At 39.5% G+C, this 23,062-nt stretch overlaps 1 protein-coding gene across 2 annotated transcripts; it reads right to left on the bottom strand.

Moving 5' to 3' along the window:
• Positions 1 to 7,776: 7,776 nt before the first annotated feature.
• LOC114121554 (transcriptional regulator ovo-like) lies at positions 7,777 to 15,285 on the bottom strand. 2 transcript variants are annotated; one of them, XM_050199650.1, is made up of 2 exons: positions 14,334 to 15,285; positions 7,777 to 11,013 (listed from the first exon to the last, which is right to left on the bottom strand). In XM_050199650.1, the coding sequence occupies exon 2, from the start codon at positions 11,000 to 11,002 to the stop codon at positions 8,393 to 8,395; it is 2,610 nt and encodes an 869-aa protein (XP_050055607.1). In that variant the 5' UTR covers positions 11,003 to 11,013; positions 14,334 to 15,285; the 3' UTR covers positions 7,777 to 8,392. The 2 variants fall into 2 exon arrangements, with proteins under 2 accessions (XP_050055607.1, XP_050055606.1); XM_050199649.1 differs by lacking the exon at positions 14,334 to 15,285 and adding an exon at positions 12,893 to 14,203.
• Between the last annotated feature and the right edge of the window lie 7,777 nt (positions 15,286 to 23,062).

A 23,062-nucleotide genomic window follows, 5' to 3' on the forward strand; every position in this document is an offset into this window, starting at 1 on the left:
CTGTGTGTAGCCTTCTGAGAGTGCATATTATGGAATAAATAATAGTGTGTATAGTGAGCAGCTGCAATGCGACGAAATTCAGGCGGAACGAGTCTTGTACGTGTATTTTGCTAGTCTCATCACTTCCGGTCCGACGAAATGCGTCGTCCGTTTACCGAGGATTACGAGCCCAACCTCGTGTTAAGATAAGACGCATATCTGTCACCATATAACTCGCAGGTTCCTTGTTTATAAATAGACAGTTTTATAGACGTTTCATAGATCTAAAAAGATATGTGACCGCATTGTATAATATTAACATAAAATATAATATTGAGTATATACGAGTAAAAATTCGAAAAGTCCAGGTAAAAATTTGGTAAAATCGTCTGTCTCGACAAGAGACTCTGCGCATGGGAACCAGGGGTTTATTAAATTTTAAATTTAATATATTTTTTTATGTCTATTTTTTTTAGCTATACAGTACTTCAAAATGGAAACCCGAGTATATGTCGCCTGTAGCGTTTACACACACCTATATAGGTACGTATCGCATATATCTTTATTTTAGTCGTGGAATCACCTAATATACTTTGGCCTCATTTTAAAAATGATGATATTATATTATAAAGAAGCGTTAATTAAAAAATATATATATAATAATAATAATAATAATAATAATACGTATAATAAAATAATAATAGTAGCAGCAGCTTCGCGACCGCCGCCGCCGTCGCCACCTGTACAAACATCCGTTGAGAGTCAGCTGTCCCGGCGACGGGAGCGAGTGAGAGAGAACGACAGAGGCTGCAGACCGTATACACTTATATATATATGTGTATAGGGATTCAGTGGCGACGGTCGGGGGGCGCAAGCGGTGTCTTCGCGAAGACCGTGAGAACGTGGGGCGTGCATTGTGTCAAAGGGGTGATCTCGGGCGCTATAGCCTTCCATCGCGACGACGACGGCATTGGCATCATTGGTCGCCTTCGATGAGATGATGGTAGTGGCAGAAGTAACAGCAACACCACCACCACCACCGACACTGAGGCACAACAACAGCAAACAGCGCCACTTAGACGATCGGCCGTAGTGGCGTCGACCGGTGTGGGGATGAGAAGAAAAAAAATACAAAAATCCGATACAATCGGTTCGAGAACAGAAACGATCCGAAATCGCATACCCGGAATAATGGAAGTAAACGGGTGCAACACCGGAGAGGGACGACGGAGAGTGAGAGAGTAATAACGCCGCGCAAAGAGAAGTGTATATTATTTCGTTAAACGCACACACACGCACACATTATGCATGTGTATGTTGATATTGTGTTGCGAAAAATATCGCGCAGCTGCGGTACAGACACCGTGAGAGAGGGTTGAAAATGATAAAGTGGATTTTTTTGAATTCGGTAAATTTGAAAAAAAAATGTGTATCGGCCCCGCCTTCAGTTTTGAAATTGTCGATTTTCGACCGGAGCGGCCGCGGTACACAAAAACCCGTGAAATTTGTCTTAAATATCTATAAACGTGTGTGTATGTGAGTGTGTGTGTGTGTGCGCGCTGTCTGACAATTTAAGGTTTTGTCGAATCACGCGTTTAGATTGTAGCCCGCGGAAATGGCTCTGCACGATTCCGTGATCGGACTGTTAAAACTTTTGATGGTGCGGGTCTCTTTATATGACCAGATTTGTGAAAAAAAAAACAAGATAAATACTTGAATTTAAAGTCCTGACAATTTTTATTCACGCAAATAAAATGTCCTGCAAGATTCTACAGTGGCGAAAAATTCCATATTATTATTATTATTATTGCAATAATTAAATTTTGATTTTTCAAATATTTGCCGCACCTATATATTATATGTGTACGATTATTATGTGTTATTGGTAAGCAATTAATACGGATTCGATCTATTTAATATTCACTCGTTGAAATCAAATTGAAACACATTATTGGCTCCGACGATAACGCTTTGAAAACAGTTTAGAAGCGAAAATAAAAATTCTATACGTGCGACTGCGATCGGTACCTACGTTAAAAATTTGACAGTGGTTTAGATGCGGGACGCGACCCGTTTTTATTATTTTTTTTTTTTGCGATTTCGCACTTTACTGTGGTGTAATAAGTTGTCTGTTCTTTAAAAAAAAAAAAAAACACGATAAAACGTTATTTCGATAACAGCAACCACAATCATAATAATAATAATAAAAATAAAAGATAAGTACAATGGACAAGGGTGTTTAGTGGAGCTTTAATTTTTATAACAGTTTTGTTATATACAATTTGAATCTGCGGCCAGCTTATGGCGTAGTGGCGGTAAAATTATAAATATCGCGAAAATCTCTAAAAGCTAACTATATATAGTCTTCGTTTTCTCGTTTGCGTCGCCGTTTCACATATTTACGGCCTTACGAGGATATGCAAATATATAATATTATTATATCATATAAAATGTTTGCATTTGTATGACACGATTTGTTCAATGTATAAAACGTGTGTGTTCACTGTGTTCAATAATCGTTCATAATTAGTATATATTTTATAATTTCAACGTATATTAGTGTAAAAGCTAATCGGCAGATTGACCGTCGATTTTATTTTATTTTATTTTTTTCGTAAATCCGCGTACACCTATTATTATTTCGATAGTTTCAATATACTACATCACTAGGACGGCCTTCCACCCTACACACACATACTTAGGCTCGGTAAACACACAGTACCATCGTTGATACTTTAAGCCGACCCAGAATTATACACACACACGCGCGCGCGTTTGACGGCCCGTGTTTAATCGGTGGAAATTACTCGAATCGAACAACTTTCGAAACCGACTCGACTGTTTCCCTCCTCCAACCCCCTGACACAGATTTAAAAGATTTAGAATATATTTCTGGTGTACCCGGTTGTATAATAATAATAATTATTATTTATACCTATAACCACTCGTATTATGTACACATACACTATAAATTATAGTATTTATCGTTATATTATATTATTTAAATTGTATAATAATAATATATTCTAATATACCTATGTCAACGCTGCCAAAACATAATTTGCATCTCAAATTAAGATCAATTAAAAGCGAAAATACCGCCATACCTATATGTTTAAGGAGAAAAAAAAATTTTACGACCGTCAAATTATTAACGTTAACCGTTTTTATTTTTTGTCGATTCGATAACGTCGTTTTGTGTTCTCTCCCTCCGTTCAAAACTAATCCGTTTGACATACCCGTGTCATTTCACACCGTTCCACAAAACGATCGCATGCAATTACCTATATACAATTTGTCTCGCTCGTACATATAATACAATGTGTTCATTACGAATTAATTCAACTCAACACGAGTCATAAATAAATAATATTTTCTTTGAACACTGACAAATTAAATAAAAATATAGATAAATACGTGCTTAAAATTTATCTGCACAATATATTGCAGTGATGTAATTACAGAATCATGAGTTACCGCACGAGACAGATAAAAAAGTTAATGGGACATTATTTTCATTTAATTGCATTATATTATTTGAGTTTGTGGAATCGTTTTCGCGCCATTTCAGAATGTTTAGATTTAAAATGTTCTGTTTATAGATTTTTTTTTACTTATTATAACCATTGGATATGTGTGTAATATACAGTATGAAACGTTTGGTTAAAATTTAAACTTAATATTATTTTTGTTCAGTCGCCGATATAGTGCCAATAGCGTTAAGGGACTCAAATAAAATCGTCGCGTTTCATTACTCTTTCATGTTTTTTTTAAACTACACAGCATATGATTTGTTTATACTTTTTATTATTTCTAAAATAAACACTACACTAACACTAACACGAACAACTAAAATTTTACTAAAAGTTTATACTAGGAATTAATTTAAATATGAGTGATATTTCAGAATAATTATGAATAATTATTATACTCTTGTGGAAAAGAATAAATAAAATAAACTTATTTTAATATTATAAAATAATAGATGTATTATTGTTATTCCTTGACGAACAAATTTAAGACGAATTATACATAGTTTATTTTTCATTGGCGGAGTGGAAGAATACATTTTGACTGGCTCATAAAACTGAAAAAAAAAACAACTTTTCGCTAACTAGCTGGTATGTCCGTTTTCATTATTATTTCATTATAATTTTCATACATATAATAAAAATAATAATGATTATATTGTATAGAATATGCGATGATTTGTTTATAAAGTACAATATTTAAATTGCTTTAAATTATGTACTATTATATGATTATATATTTTAGTACCTATTACCTGTATAGGTTTTTTAGGATATCATACTCTATATAAGTAGGTATTTACATTTAGGTGCGAATGTCAACCCATAACTAGATATCAGCTTGCTGTTTATAAAAAGTAGAGGCGGGGTAAAATTTCCACCCCAAATAATACCTCTGGCATTAATTTGTAATAAATTGTCATCATATATTATTTATATCAAAAAAATTGACTTCTATAAAGTTTATTTGCATATACACATACTTTTTGTACGAAAATATTCTTACTTATTTAACATAAATTACTCATATATTTTAAAAGCGTGGGACATACTCTTCTTGTTCCTATTGAGGAAATTATATAACTACTTATATACTATTAACATTTTTTTTTAATATTTATATTATTTATTAATTAATTAATTAATGGTAGGTTGTAGCCTACAACTTGTAGGTATTTTAATATATTGTCAATAAAATAAATAATACATTTTTTTATATTTTAAAATAATATACGCTATATATATTATATTCTAAAAATGATAAAAATAGTCTCAAATGTGAATAGTTAGGTACTTAACCCTACTTAATTTCATAAGTCAAGATATAATCCTTTAATATTTTTTGGTAATAATTAAAAAATACTATTATGTGATCGTGACTTTATAATGTTCCGTTTTTCTAGAAAGAATTGTTATTGTAAATTCGTAAACTTAAATAAATACTTACCTACTCACAGGATTTTTAGGAACTTTCGGTTGATAACACCTAGGCGGTACTGTAGTTAGTTACAATCAACTTCTAAAGCAATACGTCCGTTTATTACATACTATTATACAAGACGAATATTAAATGGCCGCTACACGTAGGTATATGGTTTTCGACGTCAGAGCGCGATGGAAGAAAATTATAATACTGATTATTATTTAATCTTATAACCATTCAACCGTCGGACTTAATTTTGAAACGTTACCTAAACCAAATACTATCCACTATATTATACAATATCCGACCAATGCCCGTGTTTTGAAACGTCCATATTCCGTATTATTATTATTTATGACATTTCACTACCCCACCGTTTCATAGGTACCTAAGTAGGTACTACACTTTATATTGAACGCCGTTTATATATATATACACGAAAGAGACGACGCTTGTGTGCAGGCGGTGGCATAATTTATGTAATGTGTGAGTGTGTGTGTAGCGTACATATAATGTATATAACCTTTTACGATGGTGGTCAACACAAACACTTGTAAATATTTAGACGTCATTTGCTCGGGCTAGTCCCTACCCGCAGTGACCGCGCGAGAACGGTCTCGAAAAATGTAAATTTCTATCGACCAACACGCGGGACCTCCACGTATATTATATAAAACTCTAAGAACATATATAAATATGTGTGTGCACATAACAGGACGATGATGAGGTGGAAGGATTTGAATAGGTTGTGGAGGTAAATGGCGGTGGCAGTAGTCAGAGTGTGAGTGTGCTACCTGTTTAATAATAAAGCGAATATAATATATTATAATATATATAATGCATAATGCGAGTATAACTACGCATATAGTACTTACCTACAGGCTACGCGGCGTGCGACTAGAAATGTTGAAAATACAATTTGGGGTTTTTTAGTCGGTATGGACCTGACCATCAGTTGAATGATAATATAATTATTATACAACACGATTGTAATAAATACAAATATAACATTTTTAATCGTACGATTAAAAATATTTTAAATACCATGTTATTGAATACCGATGTCACTTGTGCAGTAATTTTTTTATTTATATATAAAACTCATAAAACACGATTTACCGATTTTGGATAGTTGCGTGTTCACTACGAATTGAAGGTTTTTCAAATGTTCTAGACACATACTATTTATCAAGTCGTATATTATATACTACACACGCGCATGATTAATAATACGCAAAATATAAATATAATTTAAAAATAATAATATGTTAGATATATATATCTATTATTAATTTATTTATTACGAACCTTGAATGGATGCGTGCGTCAACAAAAATTGTATAATAACAATGTTAATAATATACTACACTATACAGTTTAATCAACCTCCTTGGTAAGGATGACGCCAATAATTGTCAAATGAAGAAAAACCGTTTTTATAACTATAATTAATATTTCTTGATGGTAGGTAATTAAAAATTCACATAATAATTTCACATTTTTAATACTATTAGCTTAATTGTTTACGGTTGGCCTATCTGGCTATCTGCGCTTACTTTTAATAATAAATAAATAAATAATAATAATAAAGCTCGTTGACCGCTACTTGATTTTTAACCAGTAATTTTCCGTTTATACAAACTTATATAGCTGACAATCGGCGGCAATTTCGCCCTAGGTCGGTTGAAATAAGTGTACCGTAATACCTAATAAAATACGGTTAAAGGAAGAGGAACGGCTGCGTGGAAGCCGCGAAGGGTTATATAAGAATCACTTCCCATCCCTTATTATATACCGGCTATAGAACTACGACGTATTAAAAGGGTCTTTCTTGGGTTCAAATCCACGACCCTATCGTCGAGATGAAGCGGAAAGTGTATGACGGACGGGAGAGAAGGGTGACTCCGCGCACTTATTCCTTGTAAAATCAACCTATTTAACCATATAATTCATGTAAGTATATTTTTATAGATTATAGGAAAACTTAACTAACGCGTAAAGTAGAAAAAACGTGTTATTTCTAATCAATCTTTATTATTTTTTGTTTTTATTTACAAACTTATTGCTCGTTAAAACATTATATAATAATTTTGCTAATTATTAATAATATATAATATATAATTATAATTGTTATTGTTATACTTATAATTATATAAATTTGTTTGTTGATACCAAGTAGTAGTAGTAGTAGTAGTAGTCTTCCACAATATCTACGAGGTACTTTTTTGTACTATCGATATTTGTTTTTAAATAAATCAAAAAAAAAATAATAATCATAATAATAATAAACACTTGGCGTAATAACACATAATATTATGGACAATCAATACAATGAGTTTGGAAAAGTAACAGAGAACTGTGTGTCTTTATGTGAAAAAACTTAAAAAATTCGCACCGAGGACAAAGGGCGATAAAAAAATAATAATTAACGCGTTCGTCTTACCGCTAAAAACAAAAAAAAATCTACTTAACACAAAATAATATTACAGTAGGTTACAAAATAAAAATATCAGTTTATAAATCCAATATAATATTATCATACAATTATATTATATATAGTTAATAGCAGGTACGAAACAAACGAATGTCATAAGTAATATAATAATAATTCTAGAGCGTCGTCGTGTGATATGTAACATGTGGGGGATATGTTTTAACTAATGCAATATTGGTATACCCAAATCAAATGAAAATAAATTCAACAAATTCAAAAAAAAAATGTATAAAATAATAATAATACATATATTAGGTACATACTTAGTGTAAGATATTGAGCCATCAACAAACGACGCAACAATAGGACGGGGTATTAATTTATTTTTATTTGTTTATTTTTTTTTGGGGTGGGGGGGGGGAAGTTGGGGTAGGGTTGTAGTCGGTTTTTTGATGCGGGCTGTAAAATATATTAATAATAAATTCTTAACAATATTGTAATGCCCCTGGATTTAGGATTATTATTATTATTGTTATGTACAACATAAATTATAATGCCGGTCAATTTCGAAAAATATTATTTTCACTAGTAAAATCACGGTGCCGGAATACCGGACCCGGTCAGGTTCAGAAAAAATCGACGCGATTTTAGTAATAGTAAATCGATACGAGTATAGTTTTTAATATTATACAGTACCTACCTACACAAAGTCATATTATACGTTTTCTGCCGACGTGTCGACGGTATTCCGCCGGTGGTTCGCGCGACACGAATAGCGTGTACTACAACGTCGTTTCGACCGAAATTAAAAATGAAAAAAAAAAAAAAATTATAATAATAATACAATTTACATTGACGGTGTGTCGTCGCGTCGCCTACTCCCGCGACAATATTTATTTATTTTTTTTTTATATATACCTCGTAATCGTTGACGTGCGCTTACGGGGGAGACCATAAAATTTAAAAAAACGCGATTTATATCGCGCGATCGTGCAAATAATATACGTGTGTGTGGTGTGTGGTGTTTTACGATTGGTCGTCGGCGATCAGCAGCTGGTGGCCCGCACCGTAACGTCCGGACGTCATCATGTCGGCCGCCGCGGCCCTCTTCTTCTTTTTCGTCTTCTCCACCGCGTCGTCGTGCGTCTTCTCGTGATGTCGCTTGTGGTCCAGCCGCACGAACTTCTTCTCGCACTGCACGCACTGGTACGGTTTGTCGGCCGAGTGACTGGACATGAAGTGCCGGTCCAGGTCGTTCTTGAAGTTGAAGCTCTTGGTGCACACGGTGCACGGGAACGCCTTGTTGCTGTCGTTGTGCCGGAGCTCGTGCACCTGCAGCTGCTTGTGCTCGCCAAACCGCTTGCCGCAAACGCCGCACCGGTACGGCTTCTCGCCGCTGTGGAACCGCTGGTCGTGCTGGGTCTTGTAACACTTGTCCGTGAAGTCCTTGTTGCACAGGTCGCACGTGACGCGCGTCGCTTTCCGGAACTTTTTGGCCAGCGACGACGACGAGTGCGACGACGACGACAGTTCCGCGCAGCCGCCGTTGAAGGCGGGCGGCGAACCGGTGTCCAGGTCCACGGAACCGCCGCTGTCGCTGACCATGGTGTCGTCGTCGGCTGCGACGATCGCGTGATGCGGCGGCAGAGGGATGGACGGCGGCGGCGACCGCGGCGATATGGGCGCCACCACCAGCAGGCCCTGGTACTGAGGGCGATAGTGGTGCATCTGTTGGTGGTGTTGCGGCGGCTGATGATGGTGGTGATGGTGATCTATGCTCGAGTCCGGGCTGGCCATCGGTGCGTCGTCGACGTTGCTGTTGCTGTACTCGATCAGTTCGACGGGTTCCTGTTTGATGTTGCGCTGCTGCAGCACGTGCAACTGGCGCTGATGGTTTTGCTGCGGCTGAGGCTGCGGTTGTTGGTACGACGACGGAGGCGGCACGGTCGTGGACGACGGTTGTTGATAGTCGACGTTTCGCTGCTGCTGCTGTTGCTGGTGGTGGTGGTGGTGCGACGGCGGCAGAGGAGGCAGCTGGTGTTGATGTGGATTGCGGACGATCGCCGTCGCGTTGTCGTGATGGTACGACGGCTGCTGCTGCTGGTCGGGTTGATGATGGTGGTGGTGGACGTGGTACACGTGGCCACCGCGGCCGTTATTGTCGGGCATAGTGGTGTACAAATCCGTGTTGGTAGTTGTTTGGATCATAGAACCCTGGGTGGTGTATGGCTGGATGGTATCCGTGATCGGGTGGTGCAGGTATGCCGAATGCGCTTGTTGACCCGCCGTCGACTGCCGGTGGCCGGGGAACGACGTGGCCGGGCGGAGGGCCGCCGTACGGACCACCGTTAGGTCCGCCCGGTATTTGTTGCTGCTGCTGCTGTTGGGGTAAGAAGAAACTTGCATCTCGTCCGTGAAACCTGCCGTACTGCTGTTGTTGCTGTTGCTGCTGCTGCTGCTGTTGCTGACCGGCCGACGGGCCGGTAGGAATTGGGTTCCCCCCAAACTGTCCGAGAGGCTTGCTGTCAGGTTTGGGGGAGTCAGCTCTAAAAAAGAATCGGTGTTGAACGATGACGTGGACGTGACGGGGCGGAAGTCGGCTGGCATCATCATGGACGACTGTTGCTTGTGCAACGACGACCCGTTCTGCTGCTGCTGCTTGAGCTTCTGTTGCGCTACGTATGCGGGGTCCCTGTACGGGTGATAGTGATGTTTCATCGGCAGGAGCGCGGGATCCGGTTTGCCGCTCTGCTTGACCGCGTTCTTGTGCAACTGCGTGCCGTAGTGCCGTTTCAGGTGACCCGAACTGGTGAACCACTTGTCGCAGGCCGGACACTCGTACGTCTTGGCGCGCCGGGCCTCGTTGGACTTCCACGATCCGTTACCTTTGGTCCCGGACCCGGACCCGCCGCCGCCGTTACCACTCCCTCCGCCGCCGGGCTGTTGGTTCGAGTCCACCGCGTACCCGCCACCGTCAAAGTTGGCCTGGTACTGTTGCTGCTGTTGCATGTCGGAAGGCGGCGACCCGCCCATCATCGTCGGCGGCGTGGTGGTCGTGGTCGACACGTTGTTGTAGTCGGGCGACAGGTGTTCGCCGGACAGCGTGTTCTGTTGCGGCTGAAAGTAACCGGGCCACTCGACCGCGGGCGGCGGCGGAGGCGGCGGTTGTGGCGGCCTGTCGTAACCGGGCGGCACGACGACGCCGCCGTGCTGCAAGAACGCTTTGGTCGTGTCCTGCTGTTGCTGCTGCTGCTGTTGCTGTTGTTGTTGCTGCTGTTGCTGTTGCTGCGACATGACCTGTTGCGAGTCCAGGTCCAGGATTTCGGTCTCCACCTTGGGCGACACCTGCTGTTCCTTGGCCGCGCACATGCCGCACAGCTTCTTGCCGAAGTGGTGGCCGCTGCTGATCATCGACAGTTCGACGTAGCACCGGTCGCACCGTTCGGCCGGCATGGCGTGGGTGACGCCCGCCGAGTCGTAATAGAAGCCGCCCAGCCTGTCCGGGAACATGGTGTTCTTGTACGACGGTATGGTGCTGACGGGCGGTATGGCGCCGGGCAGTTGGAACGAGTGCGGTCCCGTCGCCATCGAGTGGTACAACGGGAACTCGGACGCGTTGCTGATCTGCATCTCCATGACTACGTTCGCTGTAAACGAGAAAAATCACAGGAAAACACGGTTAGTCATAATTTATTATTATTGTTTGCGATCGGAAAAATGCGATGTGTGTTTGCGCGGGTCGTGGGTCGGCTAGCGGGTGGGTGGGTGGTCGGGCGGGCGGGCGAGCGAGCGACGGGGTGGTGGACACGCCGCCGCTCGGCGAGATATTTTACGATCGTCGGCGATACGTCTGTGCACAGTTGTTGTATAGATGGTTTTCGTGATTTTTACACAATTTTTACGCGTCCGAAAACTGCGACGAATTTTTACTAATTCGACGGAACCGCGCCGTACAAAACACTCAACCCCCCCATTCGTCGTCGGACGTCCCTTTGAACGCGGCGGCCGACGGTGCAAGCGGGCGACTGCGTTTAAAATATAAATAATAGTACGTATTTATGTACACATAAACGATAATATGTGTGCACACGAAGTCGCGACCCCTCGTCGGGCGCCGCCCACCCGCTGTGACAAGTGTACACGACCTGTGTAATTTACGTACGTACACACATCTCTCGCACACAAAAGCACACGGCCAATTAATCGACCTCCTCCTCCCTCAGTTCCACATCGTCGTCGCGTATATATATATCACCTGTGAGCGCGGTGTGCTGTGCATATGGTGACAAGTGTAACGCTCGTGACGACAAACGCTGAAAAACGCGTAATACGCAACAATAAATATTGTCGATTATCAAATCGGTTTGTTTGGTTTTACTTTATTATTTTTTTTTTTTCATAAATCATCGTGTGAAAAACGCAGCTGCGATTTAAACGTTATCACTTAGGTATATTTTACTATTTTTAATTATTATTATTTAATATCATCATTATCGTCGTCGTCGCTTTCGTTTAATAGTAGGACGTACCTCTGCCGATCACAATAATGATAATATTACGCGTGTACACGATTCGGTCGAGTTGCGTTCAGACGACGTGTGTACTTACGCCGTTTACGACGGAAATGCCGCACTAAACGAAGGCGCACGGGGTATGTCAAGGTCGGGGTCGGGCGATAAAAACTTCGAAACACTCTCGCCGTCGACGACGGTGCGCGCGCGATGTATTACTACACCACCACCGCCACCGCCGCCAGACACTAATATTATTATTATTACGTCGACATTTCAACCGATAACGCGTAAACTTCCGATTTATTTTTCTATTAACTCGAATCTCGTATTTTAACGCTAATACATCGATTAATTTCGCGTCTTAACGTCATAATATAACCGTCCACGACGTCATATAATATTTCGTTAAACCCATTATATATCTTTTAAACGGTCGGATGAAAGTGGATATAGGGGAGGGGTTAATACCTCATACACGTCATGTCAAAAATAACGATTTTTAATTACGTTTATATGGCATTTCTAGCGTGTTTGTGTGTGTGTGTGTGTGCACGCGGTTAGTATAATAATTACATTATACCTATTTTATAGTTTTATACGAAAAAAAAAAAAAATAATAATCATGAACTATAATGCTACGGTGTGATTGTGGTGCGCAACGAAAAATGACTCACGATAATCGACATACCTGTTATAACAGTCATAAAAATAATAATACAATATCATGAGTAACTTTTTTTGTTTAGATTTACTCTCTCTCTCTCTCTCTCACACAGTATCGACGTTTTTTATAATAATATTTACAGTGCGTTTTATGTTATGTATACGTTTTTGACCGATCGATGCGGAACATCGTTATTCTACTGCGCGGCAATTTATAATTAATATTTTCACAAAAATATGATATTTTTTCACAAAAATTTAATACATTTTAACAAAAATATAATGTTATACGCGAAAACATCGTCGTTTGAGATAATAATATCGTCTGTAAAAAGGTCTAAATACGTACCGGGTAGCAAATACGGCATGGTCCCGCCGCCGCCAGGAAACGTGTAGATACGAGAATTTGAAATCTTGCGCATCGAAAGTGTTCGTAGTGGATATTATTATATCAATACAAGTACAGCAATAATATAATAACGTGCAACACGCGGCGGCGAATTTACAGAGTAGAAAATCATTTACGAGTGTTCACCAAAATAATTCGCGACCTAAGTGTAAATCGAAAAACAAAAACTGTTGGAATACACAATAATTTAATATCGTCGTGTGACGGCTTATTACGATCGACTACGCGCGCGCGTCGAGTGCCTCTACAGCTGTATTAATAACGTGTAATCATCCACACGAGTATCGGAAAAATAACAATATTCCTGTCCTCCAAACTGGACGAGTAATAATAAAATAATATTGTTATCGCGATCGATAAATGTCGCTCGCCGATCGCGCTTTATTGCTTTTATTATCGTCCGACGATGTGTGTAGGGAAATTCAATACGCACCTGGTGTATTTTCGTCCCGCGGAATATTACATACAAACTCGAATAATCTCGTACAATGTCAACACGGTTTTACAATAATAACGACTGTAGTTCGCCGAGGACTTTGGGTTAAGCGAAGATTGGAGGAGGGTCTTACCACCGTTGAATAACCCCCTCGAAATAAAATATTAATTACTCGATTTTATTATAATAATTACCTATATTTGTATAATTTTTTAAGACAAAACACGTTTTGTACAAAATCAATACACTGATTAATGAAAATTATTTTACGTCCGATTTAAATCCCAATAACTATATACATTTTACTAATTACCCGACAAACGATAAGCAGATTCACGGAGAAAATCGGAGAGCTAGACAATCTACCTGTCTACTGATAAAATAATAACCTTTTGACTAAAAAGTGAAAATATCATTCTTAAGTATAGATGTATTATAATTATTGGGTACAATTTAAACATCAACTATTATGTAAGACGGGCGAATAGTATTTCTGTAGAAAATTGATAAATATTTGGCAAAGACACAAACAAGGAAGATAAAATCTGATGTTTATATCATAATATTAGATTACAATATTATTATAAGCTAATCGGTGGTGGTCTCGGTAGAAAGTGATAAACGATAAATAGGTACCTACAGTAGAAACAATATTGTGACACTCTGAATCTACAAAATCCAACTGAATCGTACCAAAAATAAAATAACTAAAACGTCGACGAGCACCGTGCTTTCGGACTCGATATTATTGGAAAGTCATTACAGTAAATTATGCACATAATAATACAATAAAAACCTAACAGCGCACAACTCAATATTAAATAATACGTTACACAATAATAATTTTATTTAAAACACAACAAAATAATTTGATAAAATCGATGGCGGTGACGTAATTCGACGTGTTAGTGGAATATTATAAAATAATATAAAAATAAAACTTACGTTATTAGCTTCTCTTTCGGCGTACGAGCACATGAGAATCAGCTGAGCGTACTGTTTTGTTGTCGCTAGAGCAGTCCCGTAGCGGCGACGGTAGTGGCGTAGCGGTGGTGGGTGTAATAGTAGTATCAGTGGTGGCGGTGTTGTAGTAACGACACTCGTCGTAACGGTGACGGTGATGCCGCGCGCGAACCGTCATCGGCGTGACGCCGGCGTGTCGCCGGGTGGCCATTGCCGGTCGGGTAAAACGTGTTTGGCGGGCAAAAACATCGCAGAAAATTTAAAACAAAAAAAAAAAAAATTAAAAAACGTCAACCGGTGGACGTCAGGTCTGTACGGTCACGAGTCGGCGACGTAAAAAAATAAATATAATGTATTATATATATTTTCGTTTCTTGTCGATCAAACAGCCGAAAAAAAAAAACCCAAAATACGGAACCAACAATTTCAAAAAAAAAAAAATTAATAAACTCGGAGAAATCGCGACACGAGTCTCTGGACGCGCGGTTCGTCGTCGTCCGTGCGAGTCGGAGCGCGCGATATTGTGATGTGTGCTCGACGACACGGGGCAGCCGGTGACGGAGGTACGAACGGGGCGAAATATCGCGTGTGTATGCCGACGGTGTGTGTGTACACTACACGACGCGATGTCGCTCGGTGGCGGTGTGTCGGTAGTGGGGTAGTGGCAGTGGTGGTCGGTGGTGGTGTGAGAGCGCGCGGTGTGTGCGTGTGCGTGTGTGTGTGTACGACGACTACGGCGACGGCGACGACGACGACGACGACGACGATGACGACGACGACGACGACGACGGCAGCGACGACGACGGTGTCGGTGGTGATGGTGGTTGGGGTGGCGGTGGTGCGCGCACCGCCGATCGACAGGGTGCTATGCGGTGTGCCTCGGGGGGAAACATGAAACGAGTGCCGACAGAGTGACCGAGAAGACTGAAATTTTCGAATGCCGCCGCCGCGCGTTGGTCCGCGGGCGCGAGCGTGGCGAAGAGCGGCGCGACCGGCCGGTCGGTCGGTCGGACGGACGGCCGGCTCGCCTTGGAAGCGGGCGGGCGGGGGTTATATCGTGTGCGCGGGCGGTACACGACGATAGGGGCGGGGGTGCCCGTCCGCCGGCCCGATGACCAACGCCGCTCCCCCGCCGCCCTCGGGGTGTGCGCCGCCGGACGGTTAGGGGTGGCGGCGGCGGCACGACCCTCTGACGGCGGCCGGACGTACTACCCGCCGAGGCGAATTCCCGTGCACTCTCGGTCGTTCCGTCTCGCTCTGGCCAACGCTGCCGGTTATACGACGCGCGTAAATACACATATACATATATAATATTATACGATATACGCATAATACATATATATATATATTAGAACGGAGGGGAGAAGAATTGTGTGCGTGCGCGCGCACGTACGATGGTCCGTCCGGCGGTGTGTGTGTGTGGGTGTATGTGTGTGTGCATATCTGAGAACCCTACACACACACACAAGGTATATAGCGTCCGAAAATGCGAATAGCTTCCGAGAATAATATTCATCCTCCTCGCCTCCGCCGTCACCGACCGTCAACGTCCACCCCCGTCGTCACACCCCACCCCCCACCCGTCGTTCACGGCCTTTATGTATATCGCGCGAGTGTGTGTGTATACATAATACATATATGTATATGTGGTGGTGTATGTATATATATATATGTCGTTTCTATACGCTGACCGGACACCGCCTTTGCATCCGCTTCCACCGCCTTTGGACGGCGACGACGACCGTGTATGGTCTCTTGCGCGACAACGCCGCCGCCGCCGCGATATACGCGCGCGCATAATATAATGTATTCCGTGTATTAATTCGGTTCAATCAATGGCCAGCCGCCGCCGTCGCCTCAGCAGCACGGCCGTGCGTGTGCGCCGACGTGCGTGTGTGTGTGTCCGTCGCTTAATATAATATAACGCGGACGCGGCCACCCTTGCCGACCACCCACCCTCTTCGGCCCCTCACACAACCCTTAAAGTCCGGCCGGCGGAGGGGAAGTGTTTTTTTTTTTATATATATTTATACATATATTTTTTTTTTTAAATCTCTGTATCGATCGCGTATATTATAATGTAGTGTGTACGACGGCGGCGGCACCGACGTATATGCAAAACGGACACGGACCGACCGGACTATACCGCCACGACAACGGCGAAGGCGGTGTGGCGACACCCTCCGTGTACCCGGAGCGCACACACGGTCGTCGCTCTCCGAAGACCCGCAAACAAATTAATAAATACAATCGTTTCGTTTACAACACTAACTATCGCTATTGCAGTCGAGTGTTATTATTTATTAATATTTACATGTTATTATTAGTTCGGTGTAGGTCCTATGTATGTAAGAGTATAAAAGTTTTTTGGTGGTCTGCACGCCGAGAAACTTCGTGCGAGTCCCCCTCCCCCACCATACACCGCCGCGAAATCACCGAGTTTTTATAAAATCGGTCTAAACGTGTGTTATATATATATGTGTGTATAATGTAACCGTCTACCTCGAAATCCGGTGTTAACAAACGATCTTTTCGCCGGCATGACATAGCACATAGACATTCCAACTCATACTGCAGGGGTGTTTAGGCGTACACAATATAATAGTCTTAGAATTCGAGTAACGTCTCCGTGAAAAAAAAATCCCACATCTCGTCGACCTTTTAATGACTGTCGTTATACCTAATATAACTATGTCACGGACGGACGAACACGTGTACGCAGATTATTATAATGTATACTTTGGGCAAATGGAGGAGGCGTACGGTTGCAGTGCGTGTGTATAGTGATACATCCGACTACCCGAGCAGTTACGGCCTCGTGGCGTGTGTCTGTGATGTTTCATTGACGATGTTTTTACGGTGAAAATATAAATGAAAAATACCCCTGCATAGTGCACGCTATAGCGCGGATTTTAATCCTATAGACAACCGATGAGCCAAGGATTATGATGTTTTATCGCGAATTGTTTTTTATATTAATATTGTTGTATAGTAGCCTGCAGTAGTTGTATGTAAAGAGATAATAATTGTCCCTTTGTGTCTATCGGATGTTATGATTTATAGTTTGAAGAGCGTTTAGTCAATCCAACTTTATTTTCTAGTCTCATTATATACTCGCATACCGATATATGACTATACTCGGAATAAAAAGTTTAAAATACGATAAGTACGATTGAAGTGCTAGAGTAATTGGTTGTTTAAATGTGGCGGTCAGTATAGTCCGTGGAAAAGTCTAATAGTAAATACGATTAATACCCGGGATTCGTGCTCTCGGTCGGTACTCGGAATAGTGGTTTATCGACAGGAACACCGGACTTTAGACAGGTAGATTATCCGTAAGTCACAGTTTCCGACAATATTGGCGGTATAATAGTAGTTCTATATCTATTGTATTGTTTTTTTTCCCCGTAAACATATTTGAAGATTTTTTACCTCTAGTGATTTGTTGAATTAAACTTTAAAGGCATTTTTATTTATATCAGTGTTTCCCAACTTTTTTACCACCACAGACCACTTAGATAATATTTTATAGGTCACGAACCACCTCAATTTTAAGAAAACTTGACCTTTCTTTTGCTCATTAACAAGATAACAAGAATACACGGAATCAACAAATTTCTATTTTGATTACTTTATGTTATTACACAATATTATAATCATTAAATCAAATCTATGGGACCGCGAACCACTTAGGAAAGTCCACGGACCACCGGTTGCCGGTTGAGAAACACTGATTTTTATAATATTATGATATACATGTATACATAATATGTACTATATAGTGTATACGTATACTACCTCGTAATATAAATAATAATGTGTTAAAATATTATAATATATCTATACGACTATCCGACTATAATACGAGTCTCATTGAATACATTTAATATAATATTATATACATTTTCTCGCGGTTTTTTCTAGTTCCAGCGGTTTCCTCGTTGTGGAAGTGTCGTAAACATTTTCGTATCAAAAGTTTTAAAAATGATTACAAGTTGATAAAAACAAAAATAAAAAGAAGCTGATTGAATTGCAAACTCGTATTATGTATGTATATTATATAACACGTACTTATGCTCCATTCACCGATTTACCGCATCACCAACAATATTATAATTGTTTAAATGACGGCCAAAACACACGACCTGTCACCCGAACGAAAGTACAATATTATTGCCATCATAAGACGTAGGTATACGCGACATAAATCTATCTCGTTTAACGCATAAACGGGGTCCTTTATATAATATTTTGCCATTTTGTCAACTTACCTATAAATATATTCGCACTCTATAGGTACCTAACGCACATTATGCGTATCGTCGAAACGTTTAATTGTCCGATTACTGTTATCTGCAGTGAACAATAATAATTCATGTACATAATTGTCCGTAATTTCTATGGTTATACGTATAATATTGTATAATATTTGTACTCGTTATCGTCTCGTTAAACGAGAGTATTGACAAATATTTGTTGGGTATACATTCAAATTTCAAATCATTTAATATAATATTATATAGACCAAGACGATTCTGCATACAGATTAGACGAAGATTTGTTAAGCGATCGTACACACACACACACATCATGTCGCATTCTCGCCGGATAAATAGATTTTAATTGCTAGGGAGGAAAGGGCGGAGAAATGGCCGTTCTACTTACTCGTGCAAGTATAGACCGTCGAAATTTTAAGTAATGCCCATCGGCGCGTCGGCGGCAGACCAGAGGAGCGCGTCGTATAACCCACCTATATATATATATATATATATATATATATACTTATATACTTATATATATATATATACATTATACATATACGACGACGAGAACCGTTCGTAAATCGATAGCGGCCATACGCATAATATAATTCTGCGGCCGCCCTTCTCTTCCTCCTCTTATTCTGCTATCCGCCGACGCCGTCCATCGTCCATCGTCGGCCGGCACGAGTTAGATATTTTTTTTCCTCTCCGTATCCCGCTCGAGATAACACCAATGCATACTAATATAATGTTACAACAACGCGACAAGCGTGGATCTAGAAATCTGAAATGGGATGAAAAGGGGACCCCATGCGTTTATATTTTCAGAAAAAATGCAATTAAAATTGCAGTATTGTAAGATTATTATGTTGTATAGATGTGATTTTGATAAAAATATTAACGCGGTTGTAATTATTATATTATTTAAAAACGTTGGATTTGAAGATGCCATAAAATATTTATTACGTATAAATAAATAATAGACATAACAATATATTCGATTTCCAAAAGGCGGAGGGAGCCCTAAGTTTCTAAGCCCTCCTCATCATCATTTGAATCCTTGCACGAACGACGATAATAACAATCGGTTTCCGCCGAATCACGATCAGCACGCGATTTACAGTATAATATATAAACTGTACGTAGATGTTTTCCGTACACACGTCGTAGGAAAGCCGTTGTCCGGCCTCCGCCGACTTAGCAGACCAATCGACCGATTTTTCTCGACGTCTCGTCCGCCCGTCCGCAGCAAATGCCCACCAAGTACCTATAACGTTATATTATATCGATACGGATGTTGTATTATATAATAATATGGATAGCAGCTGTCGCGTGTTGTGCGTTTTCGTTCGAGCAGCCCGTTTTTATAAATTCTCGCGTGGGTCGTGGACCGAAGGGATGAACGTATAATTACTAATTAGCCATCGGTTTTTATTTTTTTGTATTTTTTGTTTTTTTTACGATTAACCGGCGGGCAAGCAGATACATATATAGGAGGACGAATAATATTATATACATACATATTAAATACGTACAAGCGCTATATTATGATAATATTATAATATTATATATGAGTTATTGTCGTGTATAATTTAATTTAGACTCGAGCGCGCCGCCGCCACAGCCGTTCCCTCGAAACCCCGCTGTACGACGTCATGTATATAATATTATGCACCCGGGCGGTGGAGATTCGGCCAAAACTCGGCGTTTCGCCAGTGTTCTTATTATGATAATAATAACGATGACGATGATGATGATAATAATAATAATATAATAACAGCGTCTTTGTTAGGACCGACTCGATATAATATAATAATAATAATAATGGTATTACGACGAGTGGCGTAGGTATATACATATTATAATAATATATCTGCAACAGTCGTGTAGGTATATAAATTTCCGTTTCCGAATCAACCCGCCGAGGCTGTGTTGTCCGCGCGAAATCGTATATGCACACGACTACTCGAGCACACGACGCATTCGACCGAAATAATATCATAACAATAAAATATTATTATAATTATCATCGAACAAACGGATTACTCGTCTTGTACAACATATTCTATAATAGGCGGATATTGTACACGGCCGGCGGTAGTCCGCTATAAAAATGTTTGGAAATACGGGAAAAATTCCAGTCCGGCCGTCGATATCGGTTATATAAGTTGGTTATACGGTGGAACCTCGATAAGTCGAATTTTCAATAACTCGAATAGGAATGCCTTGGTCCCTGCCTTACAATACATATTCTGTAAGTCGAATTTTCGAATTGTTTTTCGCCCCCCAACCGATTCGAGTTATCGAGGTTCCACTATATATACGTACACGTTATATTTCAATAACGTCATGTCAGTTCGAATCGTACAGTATTGCATTGCATTATGATAAGGAGGAATAACGCGTTAAAATTCGATACATTATATAATATTATATGTACCTAACACGCCGGTTCGTGTGTCACCGCGGCGTGACGCCTACCCGTCTGTTGCGTTTAACGGCGCCGGCCATAAATGCAATATACCTGTGTAATATTATAATAATATTTTAATCTCTCGGTCAGTCGAAAGTTTTCCGAAACGCGCGTGCACAAATTCGTAAATTACTGTTTTCGATCGCGCGAAGGGCAGCGCGACGGTCAATCGAGCGGTGGCGGTGTTACGGCGGCTACGATGGCGGGTGGTATGTGGCTACTGAAAAACGTATTGCGACATTTTATTTTTTCATTTCCTGTACATTTTTTCGGAGTGAAATAAAAAATATCTGCATATTATATTATATACATTATGTATAATATATATATATATATATATATATATATATATATATACATATTATCACATCGTGCGTTTACGCCGTATAATATTATAAAACTCGCGCGTAGTGTTGATGGCGTTAGAAATGCGCGCACAAAGCCCTCTGCCGACTGATCTGGCGATTTTTGACCTTTTATAAATTGTTTCGAAAAAAAATAAAGCTGTTAATTGTCCGACAGCGTATTACGCATTCCGCGTAGTATAATAATAGTAATAATATTGCGTAATGGTGTCAACAATTACACGAAACACGAAAGGTCTACCCGACAGCGGCGCTTATTCCGCTCGTGCCGACTCCATAGTATTATTATAATAATAATGTATACTATGCGTTCGTCGTGTATTTAATTTCCGCAGACGTTTAATGATAACAATATTATCTCTTTATTATCGGCCGATTACCCGTATAATACATTTACCTATATTATAATATAATATATTATATTGTGATATTGAGATTGGTGTTAAACAGGTAAAATAATATGTAAGCATATGCACACATGTTGCATAAACGTAGTATATTTTACTGTATGTTAATATAATATTATGTATAGTATGGTTCTTATAGTATAGGCAACGTTTGATTCACGTCAATTTACATTGACTATTGTATATGGGAGATATCTATACACAGAAAAAAAAACTCTAATTATGATGATAATCTTATGAAAAAATAACCGTTTTTAATTATTTAATTCAAAAACTTTTACAATTAAAGTTAGTTTGAACCTAATAACAAATACAATAACTTTATTAATTGGAAATATTTGAGAGAATTTTTTTCTTTGATAAAATATCACTGTATCTAGACTTTTATAATTTATGAATTTCTATGAATAATAATAATAATATATTTTATATAGCGTCCGCGAGGTTTTTGTATTGTTACATAATAAATTAATAAATTGCCCTTTGAAGAAGTACACAATATAAACGCAATAACAATGCATGATCATTAAAAAGTATCTTAAAAATAACGCAAAACAAAAAAAAAACCATGAAATGAAAAAATATACACACATATTGTGGTCGGCGAGACTGCTTAAAAACTTTTTATTAGATTAAATTATTAGATTTTTAAATCGGGAATAGTTGGACGTTTATAAGACTTTTATAACATGATTTAACAAATATATTATGTATCATTCATATTATTTAATGGTAGTCTCCATCGTAATGACTTCAATACTTTATATATTTATATTTGTTTCGTTTCACAGTAAATATACCTAAGTCCTAAGCATGCGTGTTTTTTTTTTTTGTTCGAATTGATTTAAACATCTGGGCCACTTGCTCACATTTGGTTTACACTTAAATTACAATAAATTATATAAATTTAGTCCATCCATACGTTTCAGAAATTATTGCTTATTTCATCTGGTTCCAATCATACATCTAACAATATATATTACGGGGCGATTAACCAACCATATGCTCACCATCACCATTTTATCGTTTACTAATGCATTTATTAAAATTCTGATTTTCTGAAATTGTATGTACACTTGCCACTTAAAGACCATATTATTTTCTAATACTTATATTTTTACACCATTTAAGGAGAACCCTATGTTACAGTGGCGTATTTACGGGGGGAGATGAGAGAGAAATATCTCCCCCTTTGACCTTTTTT

The sequence above is a fragment of the Aphis gossypii genome, chromosome 2 (assembly GCF_020184175.1).
Source record: "Aphis gossypii isolate Hap1 chromosome 2, ASM2018417v2, whole genome shotgun sequence".
NCBI lineage: Eukaryota > Metazoa > Arthropoda > Insecta > Hemiptera > Aphididae > Aphis > Aphis gossypii.